The sequence below is a fragment of the Podarcis pityusensis genome, assembly GCF_964106645.2.
Source record: "Podarcis pityusensis genome assembly, chromosome: Z".
Taxonomy (NCBI): Eukaryota; Metazoa; Chordata; class Lepidosauria; order Squamata; family Lacertidae; genus Podarcis; species Podarcis pityusensis.
The window spans coordinates 24,857,301-24,879,312 of NC_138044.1; the positions used below are offsets into that span (position 1 = coordinate 24,857,301).

General features: G+C 41.8%; 1 protein-coding gene across 8 annotated transcripts in view; it reads left to right on the forward strand.

Moving 5' to 3' along the window:
• The window catches only part of CAPN6 (calpain 6), a 66,467-nt gene that overhangs the window by 3,568 nt on the left and 40,887 nt on the right, over window positions 1–22,012 (forward strand). For 2 of the 8 annotated variants that reach the window (XM_080990530.1, XM_080990529.1), the window contains exons 2-4: window positions 120–257; window positions 6,784–6,845; window positions 13,316–13,489. In XM_080990530.1, the coding sequence (XP_080846656.1) occupies window positions 13,322–13,489 (168 nt within the window). In that variant the 5' untranslated portion in view covers window positions 120–257; window positions 6,784–6,845; window positions 13,316–13,321. Of the gene's footprint in view, window positions 1–119; window positions 258–1,710; window positions 1,865–3,010; window positions 4,115–5,254; window positions 5,279–5,307; window positions 5,673–6,783; window positions 6,846–13,315; window positions 13,490–22,012 lie in introns of those variants that run through there. The other 6 variants (XM_080990531.1, XM_080990532.1, XM_080990528.1 and 3 more) reach the window with 6 other exon arrangements.

A 22,012-nucleotide genomic window follows, 5' to 3' on the forward strand; every position in this document is an offset into this window, starting at 1 on the left:
GATGACCCCCGGGGTCCCTTCCAGTCGTACAGTTCTCTGATTCAAAGATTGCATGGGTGTGGGGCTTTGAGCACCGATGGCAAGGTAGCCAAGGATGGCGTGTGCTTTTTTCTTTCCAGTGTGAACATTTCTCCAGTGCTCTGTCCCCCCCACCCAGGATGCTCGCGGTTCCTGATCTGAAAAAAGCTCATGATGTCTTCCTCTGGGCTTTGACTGAAGTGTGGGCATCTAGGAAGGATGCAGAGTGTGAACCACAGGTAAGATGATTTGCAGAACCAAAGAAAGGGCACTCATAGGTACCCTTCATCTACCTCAAAATTAAGCAGAGGCACTCTCCTCTGCTCCACCAGGTATTCACCAAAGGTTTTCCCTGTCCTTTGATAATTTTGGAATCCAATTTCTTTTCTAATTAATTGTTGGAGGATGATAGAAAGAAATAATACAGTGGTACCTTGGTTCTCAAACTTCATTCTTTCTGGAAGTCCTTTCCAAAACCAAGGCATGCTTTCCCATAGGAAGTAATGCAAAACAGATTAATCCGTTCCAGACTTTTAAAAACAACCCCTAAAACAGCAATTTAACATGTATTTTACTATCCAACGAGACCATTGATCCATAAAATGAAAGCAATAATCAATGTCTTGTACTATAAAATAAATAAGACAGTATTGTAGATGATAAAAATTAAAATTATTATTTTTTCTTACGTGCACTGATGATAGTCATTGTTCGGATGGGGGGGCTTTTATCCATTTCTGCAGTCACACAATCAATCAATCAATCAATCAATCAATCAGTAACTGAACTGATTTTCCACACAGTCAGAAAAACAAATTAACCGAAAAAGCCTCAAAAACAAAAATGCAAAATAAATAGCAAAAACAAAAGTGCCAAACAATCCATTCTGTTTGACTTCCAAAATGTTCAAAAACCAAGGCACAGCTTCTGATTGTTACAGGTGTCCCAGAAACCATAGCCAACAACCGCATCAGATGTTCGGCTTCCAAAAAATATTCAAAAACCAGAACACTTCTGGGTTTTCGGCATTTGGGAGCCAAGGCGTTTGAGAACCAAGGTGTTTGAGAACCAAGGTACCACTGTACAGGACAAATGCGCTGCACAACACTAATGTTTACATGCAGCTGTACTTAAGCTACTATCTCTCAGATAAAAGGAAAACAAAAACAAAAATGTTCTATCTAAGAAATGTCCCGTTTAGATGGTGCTATCTAAGAAATGTCCTGTTTTGATATAGCTAAAATTGTAGCAGATGTTTTGGCAGGATTTTGGCTCCCCCATGTTGATGCAATATTTTTGACTTGAGCCATCTTGCCACTTGAGCAAACCCTTTTCCAGATTGTGGTGTGGATCCAAACGCTTCCTCTCTTGGGTCCCTTCTCTGAACAAAACTGCTTAGATTAGAAAAAATAAAATAAACATGATGCCTTGGGGAGAATCCCTGCTGGAAACGAACTCATGTTTTATTAAGCAATTCGCACAGGGCAATTTTTATTAATAATTTATGCCGAGCACAGCCGTTGCTGAAAAGAGGTTAACTAACAGTGTTTGCTGTGTGTTTGCAAAAGTCGGGGGCTTGCCGTTGGCACCCAGAAATAAAATAAACAATAGTTTGCATGTTCCACTGATGGAGGGGAGCAGGAAGCAGGGTGCAAAGCTTGATCCCAGAATGCTTGCTCATGTTCCCACCAGGATCAATGGGATTTGAAGCATCAAATGAGCAACCCCAAAATGAACTTGTGAGAACAATGGAACCATCTCTGATTTGATTATGCTGCAAGTCAGGGAACCAGCACTTTGAAATTCAAGAAAGGTGAAATGTAATTTTCTAAGAATGAAGGCAGAGGTAATACAAAACAGGAAAGTCACAGCAAATCCTTATTAAAGATTTAACCCTTTCTGCCCCAGTTTTGAAAGTTGTCGCCATACCACCAGCACAGATGAGCAGCCCAAAGCTTTTTTTTTTCAAAGCAAGAGTGGGCAACTGGATCCACTTGATGGGCCAGGTATTCTCTTCCCCCACTAAGATCTCCAAAGGGAATGACTTCCTGCACTATTTGTTTATTTATTGCATTTATCTCCCACCTTTCCTCCATTACGGGACGCGGGTGGCGCTGTGGGTTAAACCACAGAGCCTAGAACTTGCCGATCAGAAGATTGGCGGTTCGAATCCCTGCGACGGGGTGAGCTCCCATTGCTCGGTCCCTGCTCCTGCCAACCTAGCAGTTCGAAAGCACGTCAAAGTGCAAGTAGATAAATAGGTACCACTCCAGCGGGAAGGTAAACGGCGTTTCCGTGCGCTGCTCTGGTTCACCAGAAGCGGTTTAGTCATGCTGGCCACATGACCCGGAAGCTGTACGCCGGCTCCCTTGGCCAATAAAGTGAGATGAGCGCCGCAACCCCAGAGTTGGCCACGACTGGACCTAAAGGTCAGGGGTCCCCTTTACCCTTTTTTCCTCCATGGAGCTCAAGGTGATACACATGCTTCTTTGCCCCCACACCATTTTATCCTCACACCATTTTATCACCTGTGAGGCAGGTTGGGCTTACACTGAGAGACTTGCCCAGCGTCACCCAGGTGAACTTTTATGTGGCTGTGAGGGAATTTGAACACAGGTCTCCCAGGACTTGGTCTGACACTCTAACCACTACACTGCCACTAAGGCTTACACTAACTGGCTGATCATAGCAAACAGCCACCCCTTCTGAGGAGACAGTGGTGGTTAGAGTGTTGTACTAGGCCTTGGGTGACCAAGGTTCAAATCCCCACTAACCCATGAAACTTGCTGGGTGACCTTGGGCCAATCACTGCCATGAATCCTACCCCCTCTCACAGGGTTGTTGTGAGCATAATGTGGGGAGAAGGAGAACTATCTACACCACTTTAAGCTCCTTGAAGGAAAGTTGGGATATAACTGTAATAATAATAATAATAATAATAATAGTTTGCATGCAGTTTTTAATTAGAAATGCAAGCAATCTTGCAAATGCATTACATTTAAATGATCAGCATGAAGTAGGAACCCCATAAAAGAGAAGGAAAGAAGTATCTAGCCTCTGCTTGATTGTCTCCCTCATTCTCTGACGTCCTCTAATGACAATCTGTCACAAAGAAACTTGAAAGCTTCATTATCACCTCATTTGCTCACCAGAGTAAGGAAGGCCCATCAGTTAACCTGGTTCTCTGACAGATGGCATCTTTGCTTCTGCTCGGAACAAAACTGTAGACTTATGCCCCTTTCCACTGCACCACTGGCTACAGTGGCAGCCTGTGTCCACTGGGACAGTCAAGGTGGAAGGCAGGGAGGCCAGCAGTTGGTGGAGCAAGATCTAATGACTGTAAGGGCCCACTGATTTTGTCCTCATCCTTCTCCCTTCTAAGTTCTAAAAACACAAATCAAAGTGAGGAAGAGGAGGAAGCCAAGAACCAGTGCCACACACCAGGCTGAATATTAGGAAGAAGGCATGCAGGTGGGGGCTGTCAGAGGTGGTGGGCTGGTGCTCCAGTCTCTCTAATGGACCAGCCTTAACTGGCTGCTTGGTGACAAAGCTGACATTCACAGTTTATCTCTTACCAGCTCGAAATCTGTTGACTTTTGCTGCCAAAGAGAAACAGCATAAAAATAAGCAGGGAAAGTGTCTTGTGCATTTTTACCCATGTGGAGACCTCAAGACAACTTCACAAACAAGCCCACTCATTTTTTTATTCTCCTTCTATAATAACAAGCATGCCAACTCCTGTCCAGTTTATTGCAAAGGAATTCCTCCACAAACTGTCTGGTATCCTCCTTCCTAATATGTCCTTGTTTGTTAAAAAACCGGAAGTTAACGGTAATACTCTTTAACATATGTGTCCCAGGAATGAACCAAAGAAAACTCCTTTCCAGCTGTGTTTTATTTTCCCACAAGAGAGAAGGAGGGAAAAGTAGACAAAAGTTACTATGAACCTCCCCCTCGACTCATTAGATCTTGGTACAGTCCAAAAAGTTTTCAGGTTAAGAAGCCGGGAGTTCTGTTTGCAGTAGAAAATTCGGAGTTTCTGTGTGCGTTTGCCTGTCAGCTCAGGAACTCGTGGTGCACACTTGGTTCAATCCAGGTAAGTGACTAGTTTAACTGCAATGACAATATTTACAGGATTCATTTGTCAATATCTTCCTGTTACTGTTAAAGAGTATGCAGCAGTCACTGAGCTGAGTACAGGAATACAAAAGGATTTTGTTTTGTTAGTGGGGCAAATGACTGGATTTTAGTGTGCAAGATTTAGGCCCAATGCAAGAATGACTTCCAAAACAGAGTCACATGTACATTTTTCCGGAGGATAAGTTTGCACAAAATCTGTTTGATTTAGCAGGCAGAAATAGAAACAGACATGCACAACAAGCGAAGACTGAGCAATGTTTTGGAAATCTCACACTCAGTGCCAGCTGCACATGTTGCGAATAGAGAAGTATCCTTTGCTTGTGTCCTTGTAAAAATATCTATGATCAAGATCTGAGGGTCACTGTATGCTGTATTTTTCTTATTCACCGTCCTTCACACCAGCTGTTGCTGTTTTTCCTGTACCTGTGCTTATAAAGCACGTGCCAGTGAAGAGGGCATTTTTCACGTGTTTAGTGCGAACAATAGGGAGCTGTTCTTCTTCAGGGTCATCTCTCTCTCCTGAAGTTGTTTCTCATAGTGGAAAGTGGAGTCCACCACCTCTGGTGTCAAGGCATGTGCATGAACCTTAAGACTAACCTCAAAGGCCAACAAATTTATTATGGCATGAATTTGCATTGGATGCACAAAGTGTTTTTGTAAATGTATGCACCGCAGAGGGGACAGGTGGCAAACCCTGAGCTTAGAGGGAAATGAAATGCAAAAGGTACAGATAGCGGCAATTCAGTTTGAACCAGAATAAGCACAGTGGCCCTTTACAACAGCAGTGGTGTGTGATGAAACAATCAGCTAGGTAATGCAGAGACTAGTTAACATCTAAAATGCAATTGGAAACTATTGTCTGCTTTCTGACTCAACTCAGTTGAGCTGAATTTCTTGATTTACTTGTAATCCAGCAGTATCACATTTGTGGCTCCCTTTGAAATTCCTTGGTTCAAGGATGATCCTTAGAGTGTCCTGATAGACTGAATTATTCAAAATATTGTCCTACCGTTTTCTGACTATTGTCATTTCTTATGTCAGATTTGTGTATCTATTGATTCTTTTCCATCGGGACTGTCCTGTGTGCCCTAAGCAGAATGCAGAAAGGCACTTCTGACAGGTTATGTATGCCACATGTCAGGCTATATGATGAACAAGTGAATGAAGCCTCAGTGTTGCAGCTGATTTATTAGTTCTGTAGCAGTGGCACCTCACTAATTTAAGAGACACTGTGCAGTGCATTGCCTGCTGTTTCATAGACTGCAGTTGCAAATACATGTTTTGAGCCATTGGTAATCTATTGCAGGGCAATAGGATTTCCCCTTGCATATATTGGTAATCAAAACAACAAACATTCCCCATGGTTTAAAATTGGCAGAAAACAGGGTAGACAGAGTGGAGCCACAATCCAGTGTAACAGTGGCAGTGTAATCCTTGGAATGAGCATTGGAGCTGTAATCTTTGGAATGAGTGCTACAAGCATGTCCCTATTTCTGTCTGCAAAATGTTGAAAGGTAGGTGCCCAGTTAAGGATGAAACTGAGTGTTTAATAGAATGAGAGGGATCAATCTGTTTTCATCCAGGTTAATTTTGCATGTACTCATTCAAAAGTTCCATCTCATTTCTGCATGAAACCATACATTAAAAAAAATATTCAACATAAAATTCATAGTTAAATGAATATTTTATCAGAAAATATAAATGCGTATTTTGTTGCGGTGTGTACAGTTCTAAATACATTTTGCCCTAAAACATGTACTTTAAAGTGCATAGCAGTATTATAATTGGGGGGGGGGGGGTTTGTAGCTGAAAACTACTTTGTAAAAGTTGGAGGAGGACAAAATTCAAAGATAATTGCATTCCGATCTGCACATTAGCCCAGAAAAGAGATAAGGTTCAGATTCATTGGAATTCATGGCGGGCTTGTAGAACTTCCCGTCTCCGTACCTTGAAGCACTTCACAGATAAAACTAGAGACACTTCTGTGCTTCTAACATAGAAATCATAGTTTGGAAGCAAGCTTCCATACCTGCTTTCACACTCAGGGTTGTTTTCTGACTCCCTTCTCTGCCCTATTGCACTTGGGGTGCTTCAGGAATTCAGCATATACATTTAAAAGTTAGTTTTCATGCTGCTTTTAATCATCATCACCTGTGCATTTTTTCTGGGGTGACACGGGTACGCATACCCCTAAACATTTTGTGAATCTAAGTTTGGCCTCATTGAGGGGCAGTCTTTCAATATGAGTAGGAAAATGAGAGTACTGTACCCCTAAACATTTTTTTAAAGAAAAAAGCACTGATCATGACCATCACAGATTAGGCTGCAGTCATAGCCCCCAACATGACTGGGAGTAAGCCCAGTTGAATTTAGTAAGACTTACATATGAATAGAGAGTGCATTAGGAGTGCATTTTTAATACGGAAACAGGACAGAATAGACTCCTATGTGAGTGGACACAGGTGAAAGGGACACAAAGCAGAAATAGATTGATCGGTCTATCCATCTATGACCAGCGATAGACATTTCTGTCAGTTTGGTTCTCTCAGCTCCTTTTTTTCCAAATATTACTTTAAGACCTATACATCTTTGCAACTATTGACAATTTTTATGTTTTATTTTTAGAAAGAAATTTAACAGGAATCAATCAGCAATCCGGCCAAATTTCTCCTGATAAACACATTCAGGTATGTAGTTTTGATTAATATACACATTTTTTGCAAGCAATTTTCGCTAATAGAATGCCTTTTGTATGTTGTTTTCACTAATATGCCGTATTTTTCGCTTCATAAGGTGCACCTGACCATAGGGCGCACCTAGTTTTTAGAGGGGGAATTCAAGAAAAAAAATATTATTTAAAGGGAGCGCTGAGCAGAACCTGTATGCATCCCAGGCTCTGCTCAGCGCTCTCTTTCATGAGCCACGTGGAGTGTGTGTGTGGCTCTTGGGGGCTTTTGGCGCCGCTAAGGCAGAAGCTAAAACAGCTAGAGGGAGCGCTGCGCAGCACTTTCTCTAGCTGTTCTGGCTTCTGGGGTAGGCATCCCGCTGCCCTGCAGAGGCATCGCGAGCTACCCCAGAGCTGCTCAGGAGCTTGTTGGGGCTGGCAGTGGAAGCCCGTATTCCCCCCCCCCAGCCCCAAAGAGCAGCTCTGGGAGTATTCCCCACCTCCCGCAAAAGCCCACAGGAGCTGCGGGCTTTTCTACGAGGATGGAGAAGGGACTGACGTGGCCAGTCAGTCCCTTCTCCCTCCTAGGGAAAAGCCTGGAAGAGCCGTGCGGAGCTTATGTGTGGCTCTTGGGGGCTTTTCCCGCTTGCCTCCCCCCTGCATTCGCTCCATAAGAAACACACACATTTCCCCTTACTTTTTAGGAGGGAAAAAGTGTGTCTTATGGAGCAAAAAATACGGTAGAATCATAGAGTTATTCAATCACTGAATTCAATAGGGCTTACTTCTGAATGGATCTTGTTAGGTCTGCACTACAAGCCCAGAGTTTAGAATGGTCTAATTGTACCTATGTGGGTATATTGACTCTGCATAGGCATACTGAAAATGGTCATGGAATCAGAATTGTAGAGATGGAAGGGACCCTGAGGATCATCTAGTCCAACCCCCTTGCAAGGCAGAAAAATGCAGCTGTGACATACAGGGACCAACCTGCAACCTTGGTGTTATCAGCACCACACTCTAGCCAACTGAGCTGTTAAGAACACCTAATATATACCTTTTCGTGCATATTGTTTGGTTGAACAACTGTGCCACAACATTTAGAGAAGTGCAAATTCTGGAGGACTGATGGGTTTCATTTCACATATGGGTTGGAAAATTAGGCAGTTTCTAATTAAAATGCAAACAAAACTGGATTACTGGATAGCTCAGTTGATTAGAGCATGGTGCTGATAATGCGAAGGTTGCAGGTTTGATTCCCATATGGAACAGCTGCATATTCAGGCATTGCTGAGGGTTAGATCCTCAGGGTCCCTTCCATCTTTTACAATTCTATGATTCCATGACCATTTTCAGTATGCCTATGCAGAGTCAATATACCCACATAGGTACAATTAGACCATTCTAAACTCTGGGCTTGTAGTGCAGAGCTAACAAGGTCTATTCAGAAGTAAGCCCTATTGAATTCAGTGGGGGCTTACTCTCAGTTAAGTTGAACTAGGAGCCTTAATGGGTCTTACGTCACCCCTCTGTTTAGATGGTACTGCGTATTAATTCACTTAAGGGCAAAATATTGTTGAGCCAGTTCCGTTGCATTTGGGCAGCCTTCTGGTCTTGTTGCTGAGCGGGGTTACGGATGTCCTCCCCAAAGTCCTAACCGGATGGCAGTGCTGACCAAGGGTGGCCAGATGCTAAACAGAATAGGGTTTCTTTACATGTGTCACCAGTGTAAAAATTAGGGTTTCAGCAGATATAGCTCAACATAAAGGCACACCTGCTGAAAACTTCGTTTCTGAGCAAAGTTTGAAGATGCCGATCCCTTTTAGGTCCGGCCACACGAAAGCTGAAACTTGCAGAACCGGCATTTTTTAAAGGTCCCTTTCTTGCCTCTCTCCAAAAGACAATTTAGGGACATGTCAATTTGGGCAGTGGCACTGTCAGGGCAGGACTCTGGGGCAAATGTCCAAGCCCCGCTCGGCAGAATGAGCAGAAGAGCTAATAAATATAGCAGAGCTGGCTCATCACATTCTGCAGTAAGTGAAGTAATGCACATTACCATCTAAATGGTGCGGGGGCTGTAAGAGAATATAAAATCACCTGACTGTTGTATTTCCTGATTTTGCTGCCTACCTGGGACAACCAAACAAAGTGAACAGAACTTCTACATGAGCTTCATGGCAGGTAGGACACCCTTGCTTACCAGGCAGGAAACAGGCAAAATGGTGGGGAGATTGGTTTCACTAGCACATATGCACTACGCCGATCAGGCAGTCCCAACTGATGCATTTACACTTAACGGAACACACCACCACCTCTGCCCTCCCCATCTGCCTCCCAGTAAGCAACAGTGACCTACACACCAAGACGCTTTTTGGCCTTTCTGTATTTTGAGAGGCTGCCCCTGGTAAATTGAAATAGTTGGAGCATATCTACTTTGTTTTGTGAGTCCCAAGCAGGTGACAATATCAGGAAATTGGCTCTCCTCCTACGTTCCTGGTAAGAGGTCCATGCAGCTTGATGGGCCAGGCATTTTGCAAAACTGAATGGGGGAAAGTAGCTTCCCAGGGCAACTGCTGAACCATAGTTTGATTCAGTCAACCAATTCTATTCATGGGGATTAACTCTGCATGTTTTCACACAATTCAAAATTAAGTCATGCCAAGGCGTCAGGTATGCTCTTGATTCCAAAGCAAGTCTGAGTCATTCAGAAGATACAAGGGTTGCCAATTTTTCAACTGGCCACTATAACTTTGCCATTCAGAAAAGTGCTCAGTATGCAAGGATTAGCCCATGATTATCTTTCATTGCATGGATTTAAATATTATCATCTGCTAATTCCTGCATACTAAGCTGCTATTAAAGGCTGAGCTATGTGAACAAGTCGAAAAGTTGGCAACCTTAGAGATCATAGTTACTTGTGGTTCATACACTGTGCACAGAGCTAGCTGCAACCCCCTGGAGCCAATTTTGTGGATGGAAGAGTTCTCAGGGTTGTAAACAGCTGGATGGAGAGTTCTGAAGGCGTCATGCAAAAACAAACAACTTCCATCATCCATTATGTGCCATTTAACAGGGTTACTTACTGCATAACTAAAAATAAATCACATAACTAAAAATAAAATGCTGATCTTCCTGTTAAATACATAGGATTATATATAGATGAATGGGGCAGTTGCTGTAGAGCTGGACTAGCTGGGGCCACTCGCATGTGTGTGTGAATGGGGGGAAAGGATCAGCCAGTTTCCTACAACAGCCTGCCCGAAGCCTATAGAAACCCACCAGCCGCACTCGAGTGCAATAGCCCTGTCTCCTACTGTTGTTCCCCATTGACTGCTATGAAGAAGTATAGTGGCTCTATTAGCAGTGGTAGCGTAATAACCATAATTGCAACTGACCATTCTGTCCTTAATTTATTTTAAAGCTCTAAGTAGGTAGCCAGCATCACCACATCTTGCGGTAGCAAATTTCATCCCTTTAACTACACATTGTATAAAGAAGTACATCCTTTTATCTGTCCTGAATCTGCCCCAAACCTAGAGTGTTTGCCAAAAGGCTGGGGGTGGGGGTGGATTTCATTTTATGGCAACTCAGCGTGTTCCAACCAATCATAGTTTAAAAGCCTCCTTCAGGGGGCTACAAAAAATAAAGTCCTTAAATCACAGATACACAGCAATTAAAAACAAACAGCATTACTGACTGATTTCATCAAGCCGTAGCTGTACTTAGATTAAAAAGCAGCCTGTAGAGATTTTTTTAAAATGTATCTTCCATTAAACTGAAGACCGAAATTAAAAACCAGCAGATTATATGTTTTTGATGGCATTAGTCATGTTGAGTTTATTTATATACCACATTTACCCCAAATACCATTTGGACTCAAAGCAGTGCACAGGGGGAAAACCCACTTAAATGCAATTGTCTGACAATCACAATATATATTAAATAGGATAATATCACTGCAGCACTCTCAACTGAACAACCAAGATTTCGTAATGTGTGTGTTTGAGTGTGCGTGAGAGCATTATGTTGACCAATATGTTTGTTAACAATTAGGTCCCCAACCCTGGTTCTGTGTGAGAGAGTGAGAAACTTCTCCGCACCCGCTGTCTCTGCACTAGGAATGGGGAGGGGGAGTGGGGTCCTTCCAAATGTTGTGGAACTACAACTCACATCAGCCACAGCCAGCATGACTAATAGCACGGAAAGATGGAAGCTCTATTCCAGCAATATTTTGAGGGCTGCAGCTTCTCCATTCCTGCTGTACTATAGGATGCATAATTTTATAAGCATCCATCTTTCCCCCTTACTCAGCTCCTCCACCCTCCAAGTTTAAAAAGCCCCAAATGTTGTACCAATCCCTCCACTGGGTGACATTACACGGCTCAGGACAGTAATGTGCTCCTATATGCCGTTACGCGTATGAATGAACTGGCTGATGGGCCACTCTAAATGAGGCCTTCAGATCCGTGCAGCGGATATCTGTAAAGCTGTGTTTCATTAACGCGTTGTCTTGCAAAGGTTCTGCGGAGGTGAAATAAGATAAACAAGGTAGATCTTTTTACACGGTACAGAAGATTAGTACAAGGTTATAACCTTGCGATAAATGTTTGTGGGCAGCAGATGCTTCCGTTGATTACGTTTCTACTCTAATTATCGAAGGAATAGCCCCTCTCCCATTGTGATAGCTGTGGTGGTGATTAATTCATACAGAATTACATCCTCTCCTCCCTCCCCCCCAACCGCCACCCCACAAAGTCACACCTTATTTTTCCCTGCAGCCTTAGCTTGTTAGATCACATTTTTACAATATGCACTGAACCATGATGTTGTCGGAAATCCTCAGGAGATTCCTAGTCAGTGTTGTGTACTGAGTACTGAAAACGGGGTGCGGGGTGATGACCATTAAAATCCTACCTGTGTGAATTACGGCACAGCAGTTTGCAGACATATGTAGAGAATATTTCCCTTGAGCTGATTTAGGCTGGGACATGTTCATAAAACACATTTGCAGTTTAACCACTGCAGTGTTTGGGGTTTTTTTTAATCAGAATATGCCAATGAGTTGTATCACAAACTAACGATCTCCATCCTACCCAAGAGGACAATGTATTTTTGGTCCACGTCCAGTCTTTATACCCCCACCTCAAATTTGCAGTGCTTCTATGTGTGAGAGAGGACAAAAAGAATCTTGTGGAACCTTAAATTAATCTATTTGTTATAGTGTAAGCTTTGTGGTTATCGTAAGATTCATGAAGTGAGATCTTCAGTGAGGCAAGCTGCCTCATACTGAGTCAGACCATTGCTCCATCTAGCACAATATTGTTTACACTGACTGGCAACAGCTCTCCAGGGTTTCAGGCAGGAGTATTGCCCAACCCTACCTGAAGCTGCCGGGGATCAAACTAGGGACTTTCGGCATGCCAGGCCCTTCTGCTTTCTGTTCTTGTATGGATGAATTTTGTTTTAAATTTCATTTAGCAAAATAGCTTACATGAGTTTAATACCTTTATTAAAAATAACAAAAAAAACCAAAAAACTTTAAAAGCAGCAGACAACACTATTAAAAAAAAATACTTAAAATCAACTGTTTTACAAACAAATATAAACAATAAAATCATATGCCTGGCTTAGTTGGACAGCTCAGTTGGTTAAAGCATGGTGCTGATAATTCCAGTGTTGTGGGTTTGAGCCCCGTATGGGACAATTGTATATTCCTGCATTGCAGGGGGTTGGACTAGAAGATCTTCAGGGTCCCTTTCAACTATACAATTCTATGATTCTATGATTCAGCTGGCCTAAACAACAACAACAAATTAGGCAGACAGAAAACAATGCAATGAAGATGCCTGCCTAATATTAACATTAATTATACATTGAACAAGGTAATCGTGGCACGGAAATCATTTCACGCTAAAAAGTTGTGGGTTGCATGTGAATGATGCAGTAATAAGTTTCAGGGCCAGCTGCTTTTCTGGGAGGGTGTCAATCCCATTAGAAAGGCCCATTGGCACCCAGTTGCATGATCCAAAAAAAGTACTGCATTATTCACAAAGAGCCAGCGGTTATGCTGAATTCTTCTCCAGAGAAGCAGTGTTCATATCACTAGAATCTCTGTTTAAAGGGACAAGGTAGAAAATGATGGGGAGAGACCTCAGATGATATTTGCGAAGAATCAAATCAGAGTAGACTATACTGGCTCAGAGCAGAATGAAGTTGGTGGGCAGCACCTCAACATTTGCCCCAATGGACCAGCCGCCACTGGCATCCTTCACGAAAGAGAGAGAATGCCACAAGTATTTAGGCACATAGCTCTTTATTACTCTTCAGCCCATCAATTCTGCCGTACCCATACCCTTCTTTTAATTTGCAGTCCATCATTTGTAAAGATTATCGGCCTTGCCCTGGATTTGCTTCTTGCTGCTCATGTCTTAGACTGATATGTTGGTTAAACAGTTTTTACAAAGCGATTTGTCTTCATCTGGCTTTGGACAGATCGCCATGCGTTCTACAACGGCAAAACCCTTCAGGGACCAAAATTACTTCGAACTCAAGCAGCAATGCCTTGAAGAAGGCAACCTCTTTGAAGACCCTGAATTTCCAGCTTGCGATGCATCTCTCTTCTACAACACTCCTCCACAGGGGAGAGTGGAATGGAAACGCCCACAGGTATTTGTGAAGTATCCATCCTACTTGAGTCTGATTATCTCTATTGTTTGGCTGAATTCTCACCTATTAATAGCCTGGCTTTGGCATAATGTATCTCAGTTTATTGAGACAAGCTGTGCCCAAGCCTTGTTTACTACCTCTTCCTTGCTCCCTCTTGGTGTGCCCTGGATTTCCTGGGTTAACCAACAGTTGTCCCCTGTTATGTCTGAACCAGGATCTATGGTTACCAGGATCACATTGGGTGAAATTGCATTCAGATATAAGTTTCCCCAATCCCAGTAACCTCAGTTTCCTAGTTCTAATGAAGCAGGAATCCATGATTAATTAACCCATGAGGTCTTCAACTGTGGCATGCTGTGACAGGAGGAGGAAAGAGAGAGACTGTGTGGACAAGGCTTGGGCATATTGTGGCTTAATAGGATGAGATATATTAGATCTGCACAGGGCCAATATATGTTTGTTCTTCTTTTCCAAGAGGTGGGAGAGAGTATGGATTAATTCAAGCCAGATTTGAGTCAGGAACAGTTTTTCATGATTGGAGTCACTGCAGGGATATGTTAAGTGCTGGTAAAGGAGGGCTGATTTTGACCATGTGCAGAGGGCCTTTTATTGTTCTCCACCAGGACCTGACCTGAGACACTAGCCTCGGGGATGCCTGTATAAGACTATCTACTCAACAATCCTCAGCTGAAACAAATAATAAAAATGTTTCATCTTCATTTTTAAAGTTGGCATCATTGACCCACATGGCCAATGTTGCTTTAATAGTGTGTGGGGTTGTTTTTGTTTGAGAGCGGGGAGTTATTCATGGGGAAATTACATCAGGATTCAGCAAATCAGTACAATTCAATAAATCATCTTAAATGATTGAGATACATCATGTGTGCAAATTGTGCCCCTTGTGATTGCACAACTTTCTCCTCCAGGAAACAAATGATGTAGCCCTAATCTTGACAATGTTTAAGGAAAAAAGCTTTAGATATTTTTTATTTCTGTCCACTTTTAAATGCTGAAGCTTTTTATTAAATGCTTTTATTCATTGCCCTTGTATTAATTACTGCCGCTCAATTTTTAGAGGGTATGTTTGTTTTAACTGGATAATTTATTATTACTACTGCTACCGTCACCCTAGAAGGGCAATTGTGCTATAATCCAAAGGCAAGGCTCATCAGCATGGTGCCTATACATGCAATGGTGCCCTTGATGTCTACCCCTGGTATCTACAAAGCCTCCGAGCCACCCGTCCACTGCCCCATTAAGCATTAAGTTGTGGAGGTGCTGTACGTGGGCTTTTCTGAGTGCACTGATTTCTTATTTAGAATTGACTAGGCAAGAGCCTAAAGCAAAACACCTTACTTGTTTTATATTTAAATTTCTATTGCTCTTGTCGCTTTCAAATTTGGTTTCTTTAGTCACATTCGTTTGTATTTATGATTCTGAGTTGTAACAAGCCACAAGATAGCCAATTATTGGTAATATTATTGTCTTATAAATTAGTTACTGTACATCTGTGGTAGTTGAAGGTTTTTGCATATTTTGGAAGTATCTATATATAAACAATTTATAGTATGAAATTCCTTCACCCCTGTATTTTCGGTAGTAAGAATGCCTAAAAATATTTTTCATGCAATATTCTTTTCCCGTATATTCTTTTTTTTTTTTTTTAGCTACAAGATTAGATCAGAACATATATTTATTTTTGCATACATTTATCTTTTGAATACATGTGCAATTACTGTTTTGAATTTTATTGTGTCCTTCATGGGTTGTGCAAACTGCTGTTCTGAATAATGCTTTTTAAAGGGTAGCGGCTCCTTGGGATGAGTTTATAGAACCAAGTGGGACAGTGGCCCGAAAAAGTTGGGGAACCACTAGCATAGATCATGGACTGATCCCAGTATATTTTGATGTCGGAGAAATACAATTTCACACACAGGCTAAAATTGGGCAGTATTTCAGAATTTAAATTAAAAACTATTTTCAGATATTCCTTTTTGAAACTTCAAACCACAAACCAGGCAGCGAATTTCGAGTCCAAGCTGTAGCGATGTTGCTGATGTTAATAATGCATTGGTTTGTTAAGCCAATCTGGTTTGTTAGTCAAGACAATATCAGGGATTGCACGACTCTCTTTTATCACGGACCAAAACTGTATTTAAACTTGGATGTGAAATGACATTGATTTCAATTCCGATCTGTATTTGTCACACTCCGTACTATTTCCATTCTGCCGCTGTTGTCATTTTGGCTCAGCTCTAGTTTGACATTTATTTATTTATATTTATTTAATAGAATTAACATGCTACTTAACATGTTATTTACTTGTAAGTGGTTTGCATAACATATACTATAATTACTGGTACGATCAGATGTTAAATGCAAGGTCACTTAAAAATGCATATAAATAAAACCAACACTTAAAAAAAAGCACGTTCTAAAATAATATTGCATGTGAAATTTACATAACTTGCTTAAACAACTTTTTCTTTAGCAGATGCTGAAAACAAAGAACAGCGTCCTAATATTTCTGATAAGGGGAACATTTTTGCACTTATTTAGCAAATGTCTTTGACTGCGCAGGATGGATGTTGTTGAAACCGTCGGCATGTATTCATTTACTATGATTCTGTTCCCCCTCCCTTTCTCCCAGGATAGAACTGAAGATGGTAGTCATTAGAATTCAGTATCGGTTGCCTTCCTCTCAATTCCCTCCTCAGATTATAGCTGTCAACGTTTCCCATTTTTTAAAGGAAATTCCCTTATTCCAAATAGGATTCCTCACAAGAAAAGGGAAAAGTTGACAGCTATGCCTCAGATTCATTATTGGTCTGCCTCAGGGCTGTGGCATCTTTCTTAGCTCAAAAGTCACATTGCCTCAAGAGAAGCCTTCTTGGGGCTTCATGCCCCAGGGGTGGACAGAGCCAAAGCCAAAAACGGCAAGTAAACAAACGTAACTCATATCTTTGTACAAACTCATTTCAGCCATGAAAACAAACTAGGGGGAGGCGGGACACATTGATGCAAGGGACATATTGATACACCAACAATATTTCAATATCGAGAAACGTTATTCGTGTCGTCACATCACTAAAACGTGTCTATACATGTGTGAGTACAACAGTTGTGACAACGCCGCCCGCCAGTTCCCTGTTGGCATTTGACCAGAGTAGGTGTGTTTTAGTGCGGCCAACTGAAAAATTACGTGAAATGTAAAAGTGTTCAAACGCTGTTTTACATTGTTTAGTTAAGATTTTAAAATGCCAAAGGTAAGTTATCCCACTCAGCAATCAGGATTACACGTAAGTGTAAATAAGTTCAGTGGGTTTATTAATAACTTTTAGTTTTCTGAAAATGTCCATTGGGGCACTTTGATACACTAAGACACGGGGCACATTGATACGTATAAAAGTGCCCCGCTAGTGTACAATAGTGCCCCAATATACAAGTTTACATGGAGTCTCTAAACTGATTTCCTACACGTGAAATTTGAAAAGAAAAAAACTGTTGTTTACTACATGGCCAAAGTCATTTCTAAATATCTGATTATCAAGTGTCATATCTCCGGAAAAAAACAGGATCTTGTATGTTTGTCTTCCCCATTGTAGAAGATAAGGCAAGCATTGATTTCAAGGATGTTGTTTTGCAGTTGCCAAAACCAAATTTCTCCAAGGGCGCATCTCGAACATCATTTCTTTATACTTTTTCTTTTGACTTCAGTGGATATAATGTGCAATAGAAGCTAAACGTTAAGTAATTATCTTATTTTTTATAAGCATTTTGTTTAAATTACTATTTTTTGACTACCTAACGTGAGTTCTTGTACTTTCTAAAGTTTTTCCAAAGTTTTTTTTAAAAATGGATAGGTGTTTGAGGAAAGATTAATATAAGTTTTGATGTTTTGTTAAGAAAACCTGCCATAAAGTCTATATGTGGGAAACATTGTTAGTTTTGATACGTAATTTAGATTTTAAGTAACAAATTGTAAGGCTGATTATGATCTCTCACAATAAAAAAATGTTTTTTTCATTATTTTTTTCTAAATAATTACCTTTCTCATACAATTTACGTTTTGTATCAAAGTCCCCCATCCACTGTATCAAAGTGCCCTGTAGGTAGGGCAGAATGATACAACCCCCCCCCCTTTTTTTTCACTCAAGTCATTATATTCTCATTATCTTCTAACTTCTTTTGATTGCTATTATTATATTGATTAGTTATGCCATGCATAAAGCAAAATTTTTTATTATTTGACTCATTTTGGTACATAAAAGATGAGATTGAATTTTTCTGCATCAGTCTGCCCCACTTCCCCCTACGCACAAACACATACATCTCCACCCACGTAAGCAAGAGGCATCACTATCACAGTTCAAGGACAAATTCTAGCCAGGCAAAAGCACTTGAGGAAGATCTGAAGCAGGGCTAGTGAAGAGGGGGACGTACAGAGAGTCCCAAGTCCAGACAGAAAGAAAGATGGAGGGCTGCCTTTGGCCTCAAGGACTTAAACTGACACCCCCCCCCCTTTCAAGTGAGGTTCTGAGATGGCTACTGAGAGACTCTTCTTTTTTCTTTGCTGTGATTAAAGTAAAGGTAAAGGGACCCCTGACCATTAGGTCCAGTCGTGACCGACTCTGGGGTTGCGGCGCTCATCTCGCTTTATTGGCCGAGGGAGCCGGCGTACAGCTTCTGGGTCATGTGGCCAGCATGACCAAGCCGCTTCTGGCAAACCAGAGCAGCGCACGGAAACGCCGTTTACCTTCCTGCTGGAGTGGTACCTATTTATCTACTTGCACTTTGACGTGCTTTTGAACAGCTAGGTTGGCAGGAGCAGGGACCGAGCAATGGGAGCTCACCCCGTCGCGGGGATTCAAACTGCCAACCTTCTGACTGGCAAGTCCTAGGTTCTGTGGTTTAACCCACAGCACCACCAGAAACAAATCTTTAAATGGGGGGTTGCTCAAAGGATGTCTTTCATTTCATTTTATTAAAATGCAAAAGGATCTCTCATGATATAATCATCATCATCTGTATTTTGTTTAGATGTTACTGTGTTAGGATTTTAGTTGCGTGCTGGGTTGTTTATATTCTCATTTAGTTTTGTTATGGCGTTCGGTCAAAACAGTATGATTGTTAAAGCTATCTTGAGAATAGGAGCTAGGAAATCAGGGCAAGCAGTTCCCCCACCCAAGATTTCCACTCCTTTGTTTTCCATGCTGTTGTTCTGCTTTGTGTTGTACTCCTCCTGAATGTGAACATGCAAGTTTGAATTGGGAGGCAGAGAAATTCAGGCAGAGAATGGCAAGGTTTTGAGCTGTGAGTTTGCCCGGAGTAGAAGCAGCTTGGAGTAGGGGGCCTTGGGGACCCATCGTGTTGCTTTTCATGGGGTGGGAATCTTGCAGAACCTGCAGTTCTGTGGTCTACTGTTGGAGGTTGTTTGCTTCCACTGCTTGCATATTTATTATTATTATTATTATTATTATTATTATTATTATTACATTTATTTATACCCCTCCCTCCCCAGCCAAGGCCGGGCTCAGGGCAGCTAGCAACTAATAATAAAAACAAGTTGTTTGAAATACAACTTAAAAAACAAGATTAAAATAAAACATTAAAACATTAAAATGCAGCCTCATCACAGGAGGAGAAAGGAAAAAAGAAAGAGGGGGAGGGAATCAAACTGATTCTAAGCCAAAGGCCAGGCAGAACAACTCTGTCTTACAGGCCCTGCAGAAAGAAATCAGATCCCGCAGGGCCGTGGTGTCATGAGACAGAGTGTTTCACCAGGCTGGAGCCAGTGTTGAAAAGGCCCTGGCTCTGGTTGAGGCTAATCTGACTTCCTTAGGGCCTGGGACCTCTAGGGTGTTGCTATTTATGGACCTTAAGGTCCTCTGTGGGGCATATCGGGAGAGGCGGTCCTGTAGGTACGAGGGTCCTAAATTGTGTAGGGAGTTTTCTCACTACTCAAGGAAGTGAACATGTTTTAGAATGAAGAAGCAAAGTGTTCATGTGGCAGGGAGCTTGAAGCAACTTGAACAGAGTCCCTGTTTGTAAATGAAGGGCAAGCCTCTGTTGAGGCATTGGAGAGAGTTCAGGAATCTTATTAACCTGGCTCTCAGGCCAGTTTCCTTTCAACACTGGGAGATACTTGCTAGATTATTATTATTTTGTTAATGTGAACCTGCAATCTGGGAGAATGGAAACAGCATTTTGCAAATTATGAATCAATTTTGTTCCAGCCTCTGAATTCTGGAAACATCTTTTTGAACGTGGGTATGTTCCAATTTGAAATGCCCTTCAAGTGCTGGAGTAGAACTGGCTCTCAGTTATTGAGTTGCTAAATAGTTTTATGAACGGAAGAGATCTATCTAAAACCTTCTGCGATTCATATCTTTAAAATCATGTTTAGGGAAGTTTTTAATGTTTGATCTTTTACTGCATTTTTTAAAATCCTGTGGGAAGCTGCCCAGAGCGGCTGGGGAGGCCTGGCCAGATGGGCGGGTATAAGTAATAAATTATTATTATTATTATCATCATCATTATTATTATTATTAAAACAACCCCAAAATAGACACACATACCTCAGTTGGCATCAAGTTGCAGCGACTAAAACAATTGCTAATACAGTGGTACCTCGGTTTATGAACTTCATCCGTTCCAGAAGTCCGTTCTTAAACCAAAACTGTTCTTAAACCGAGGCGTGCTTTCCCTAATGAGTCCTCTTGCCGCTAGTGCCGTTCTTAGACTGAGGTAAAGTTCTCAAACCAAGACACTATTTCCGGTTTTGCGTAGTTTGTAAACCAAATCATTCTTAAACTGGACTGTTCTTAAACCGAGGTACCACTGTATATAAAATAACCCTGTTCTGCTCTAAAACTTCTCCCATATCTTCAGAGATAATGTTTGATTCTCAAATGCCATCACTCAAATAAATAGTAATAAATTATTATTAGAAAATTAGTAGTATGTGAGATTATTAGCCTCTAACAGACCAAGTGACATATTTCTATAAAATCCTATAAAAAGACTCTTAATGGTACAATCAGACATGGAAGAGTCCCTTCTCTGTCATCATGCAATAATCTTGTTTTCTTCTTCCCCATAACTATCCATCTTCTTTGATCCTTAGCTCTATATTGCTGCTATGCTAAAACAGATATTCCAGGTTGCTCTTAGACTTGGATAGGCTATCCCTAGACAGGAAGGTGTTAAATGCATGTGGTGGCATAAAAATAAACCAGGAAGGTTGGCTTATCTTGCAGAGATGCATATGGCATACAAAAGGAAGCTGTTAAGACGTGTTGCCATAGCAACTGCATCTTCAGTGGCAGCAGCAGGCCACAAATATGCAGCTGTAATGTAGTCAAATTGCCAGCTGTGTGTGTGTGTGTGTGTGTGTGTGTGTGTGTGTATGCGGGGTGTGTGTGTGTATACATTTACATACACACACACACACACACACACATATATGTGTGTGTGTGTGTGTACAACTTTAACCTTAGTAGTCTCAAGGTCATTTAAAGCAAAGAGTACAAAATTGTATTTTGTATGTACAAAATTGTATGCCACAAAAAAAGAAAAAAAGAATCTGCATTTTGTGGGAAATAAATAAAATGACTAAAGCAAGGGGGGGGGGGGGGACCTTTCAAGCCTAGTTTCTCAGAACATTCCCCAAAACATTCCCTTCTCCAGGCTGTACACCTCACTGGTCCTGATCATGGCTCTTGCCTGCCAGGATAAAGGCTAGAGAGCTGTGCGAGTGTTTTTGTGTGAGCACGTGCTGTATAAAGGTGAAATTTGTTGCTTTGCCCAGTTTTGCCTCCGGCCTCAACCACTGCTGGCATTTGGCCCTCAGAAGGTTGCCCAGATGGGAATGTGGCCCTCAGAGTTGAAAAGGTCACTGATCTCTGAATTTAAGGCTCCTGCGAATGCAAGGTATGTTCCTGCTCTTCTGACTTCATTCACATCCTTTTATTCAAGCTCAGCTGTGGTCAGCAGCAGAGAAGTACTGACAGAGAAATAGCAGTTTAAGGTACAGTGGTACCTCTGGATACGCACACCTCTGGTTGCGTATCCTTCGGGTTACGCACGCAGCAAACCCGGAAGTGACAAAGTTTCAGTACAGAAAGAAGGGAGTTGGGACAGGCTCTGTTGTGTTGGCTTTTTGGTGTTGTCTGCTGTGTTGTACCCATATTTGCTATTTCTCTTTGTTAAAACAAAAGCAGCAGCAACAATAACACTTCCCAATCTATTCAGACCACTCCTACAGCTTTCTACTCTCAGTCTTCTTGCCCTTTTAGCTCCCATGCCATAGCTAGTGAAGTTGTACAACCTGCTTTCTCTTTTGCATCCCTGGCGAAACCAGAGCAGCACATGGAAACGCCGTTTACCTTCCCGCCTGAGTGGTACCTATTTATCTACTTGCACTTTGACATGCTTTCGAACTGTTAGGTTGGCAGGAGCAGGGACCGAGCAATGGGAGCTCACCCCGTCGCGGGGATTCAAACCACCAACCTTCCATTCGGC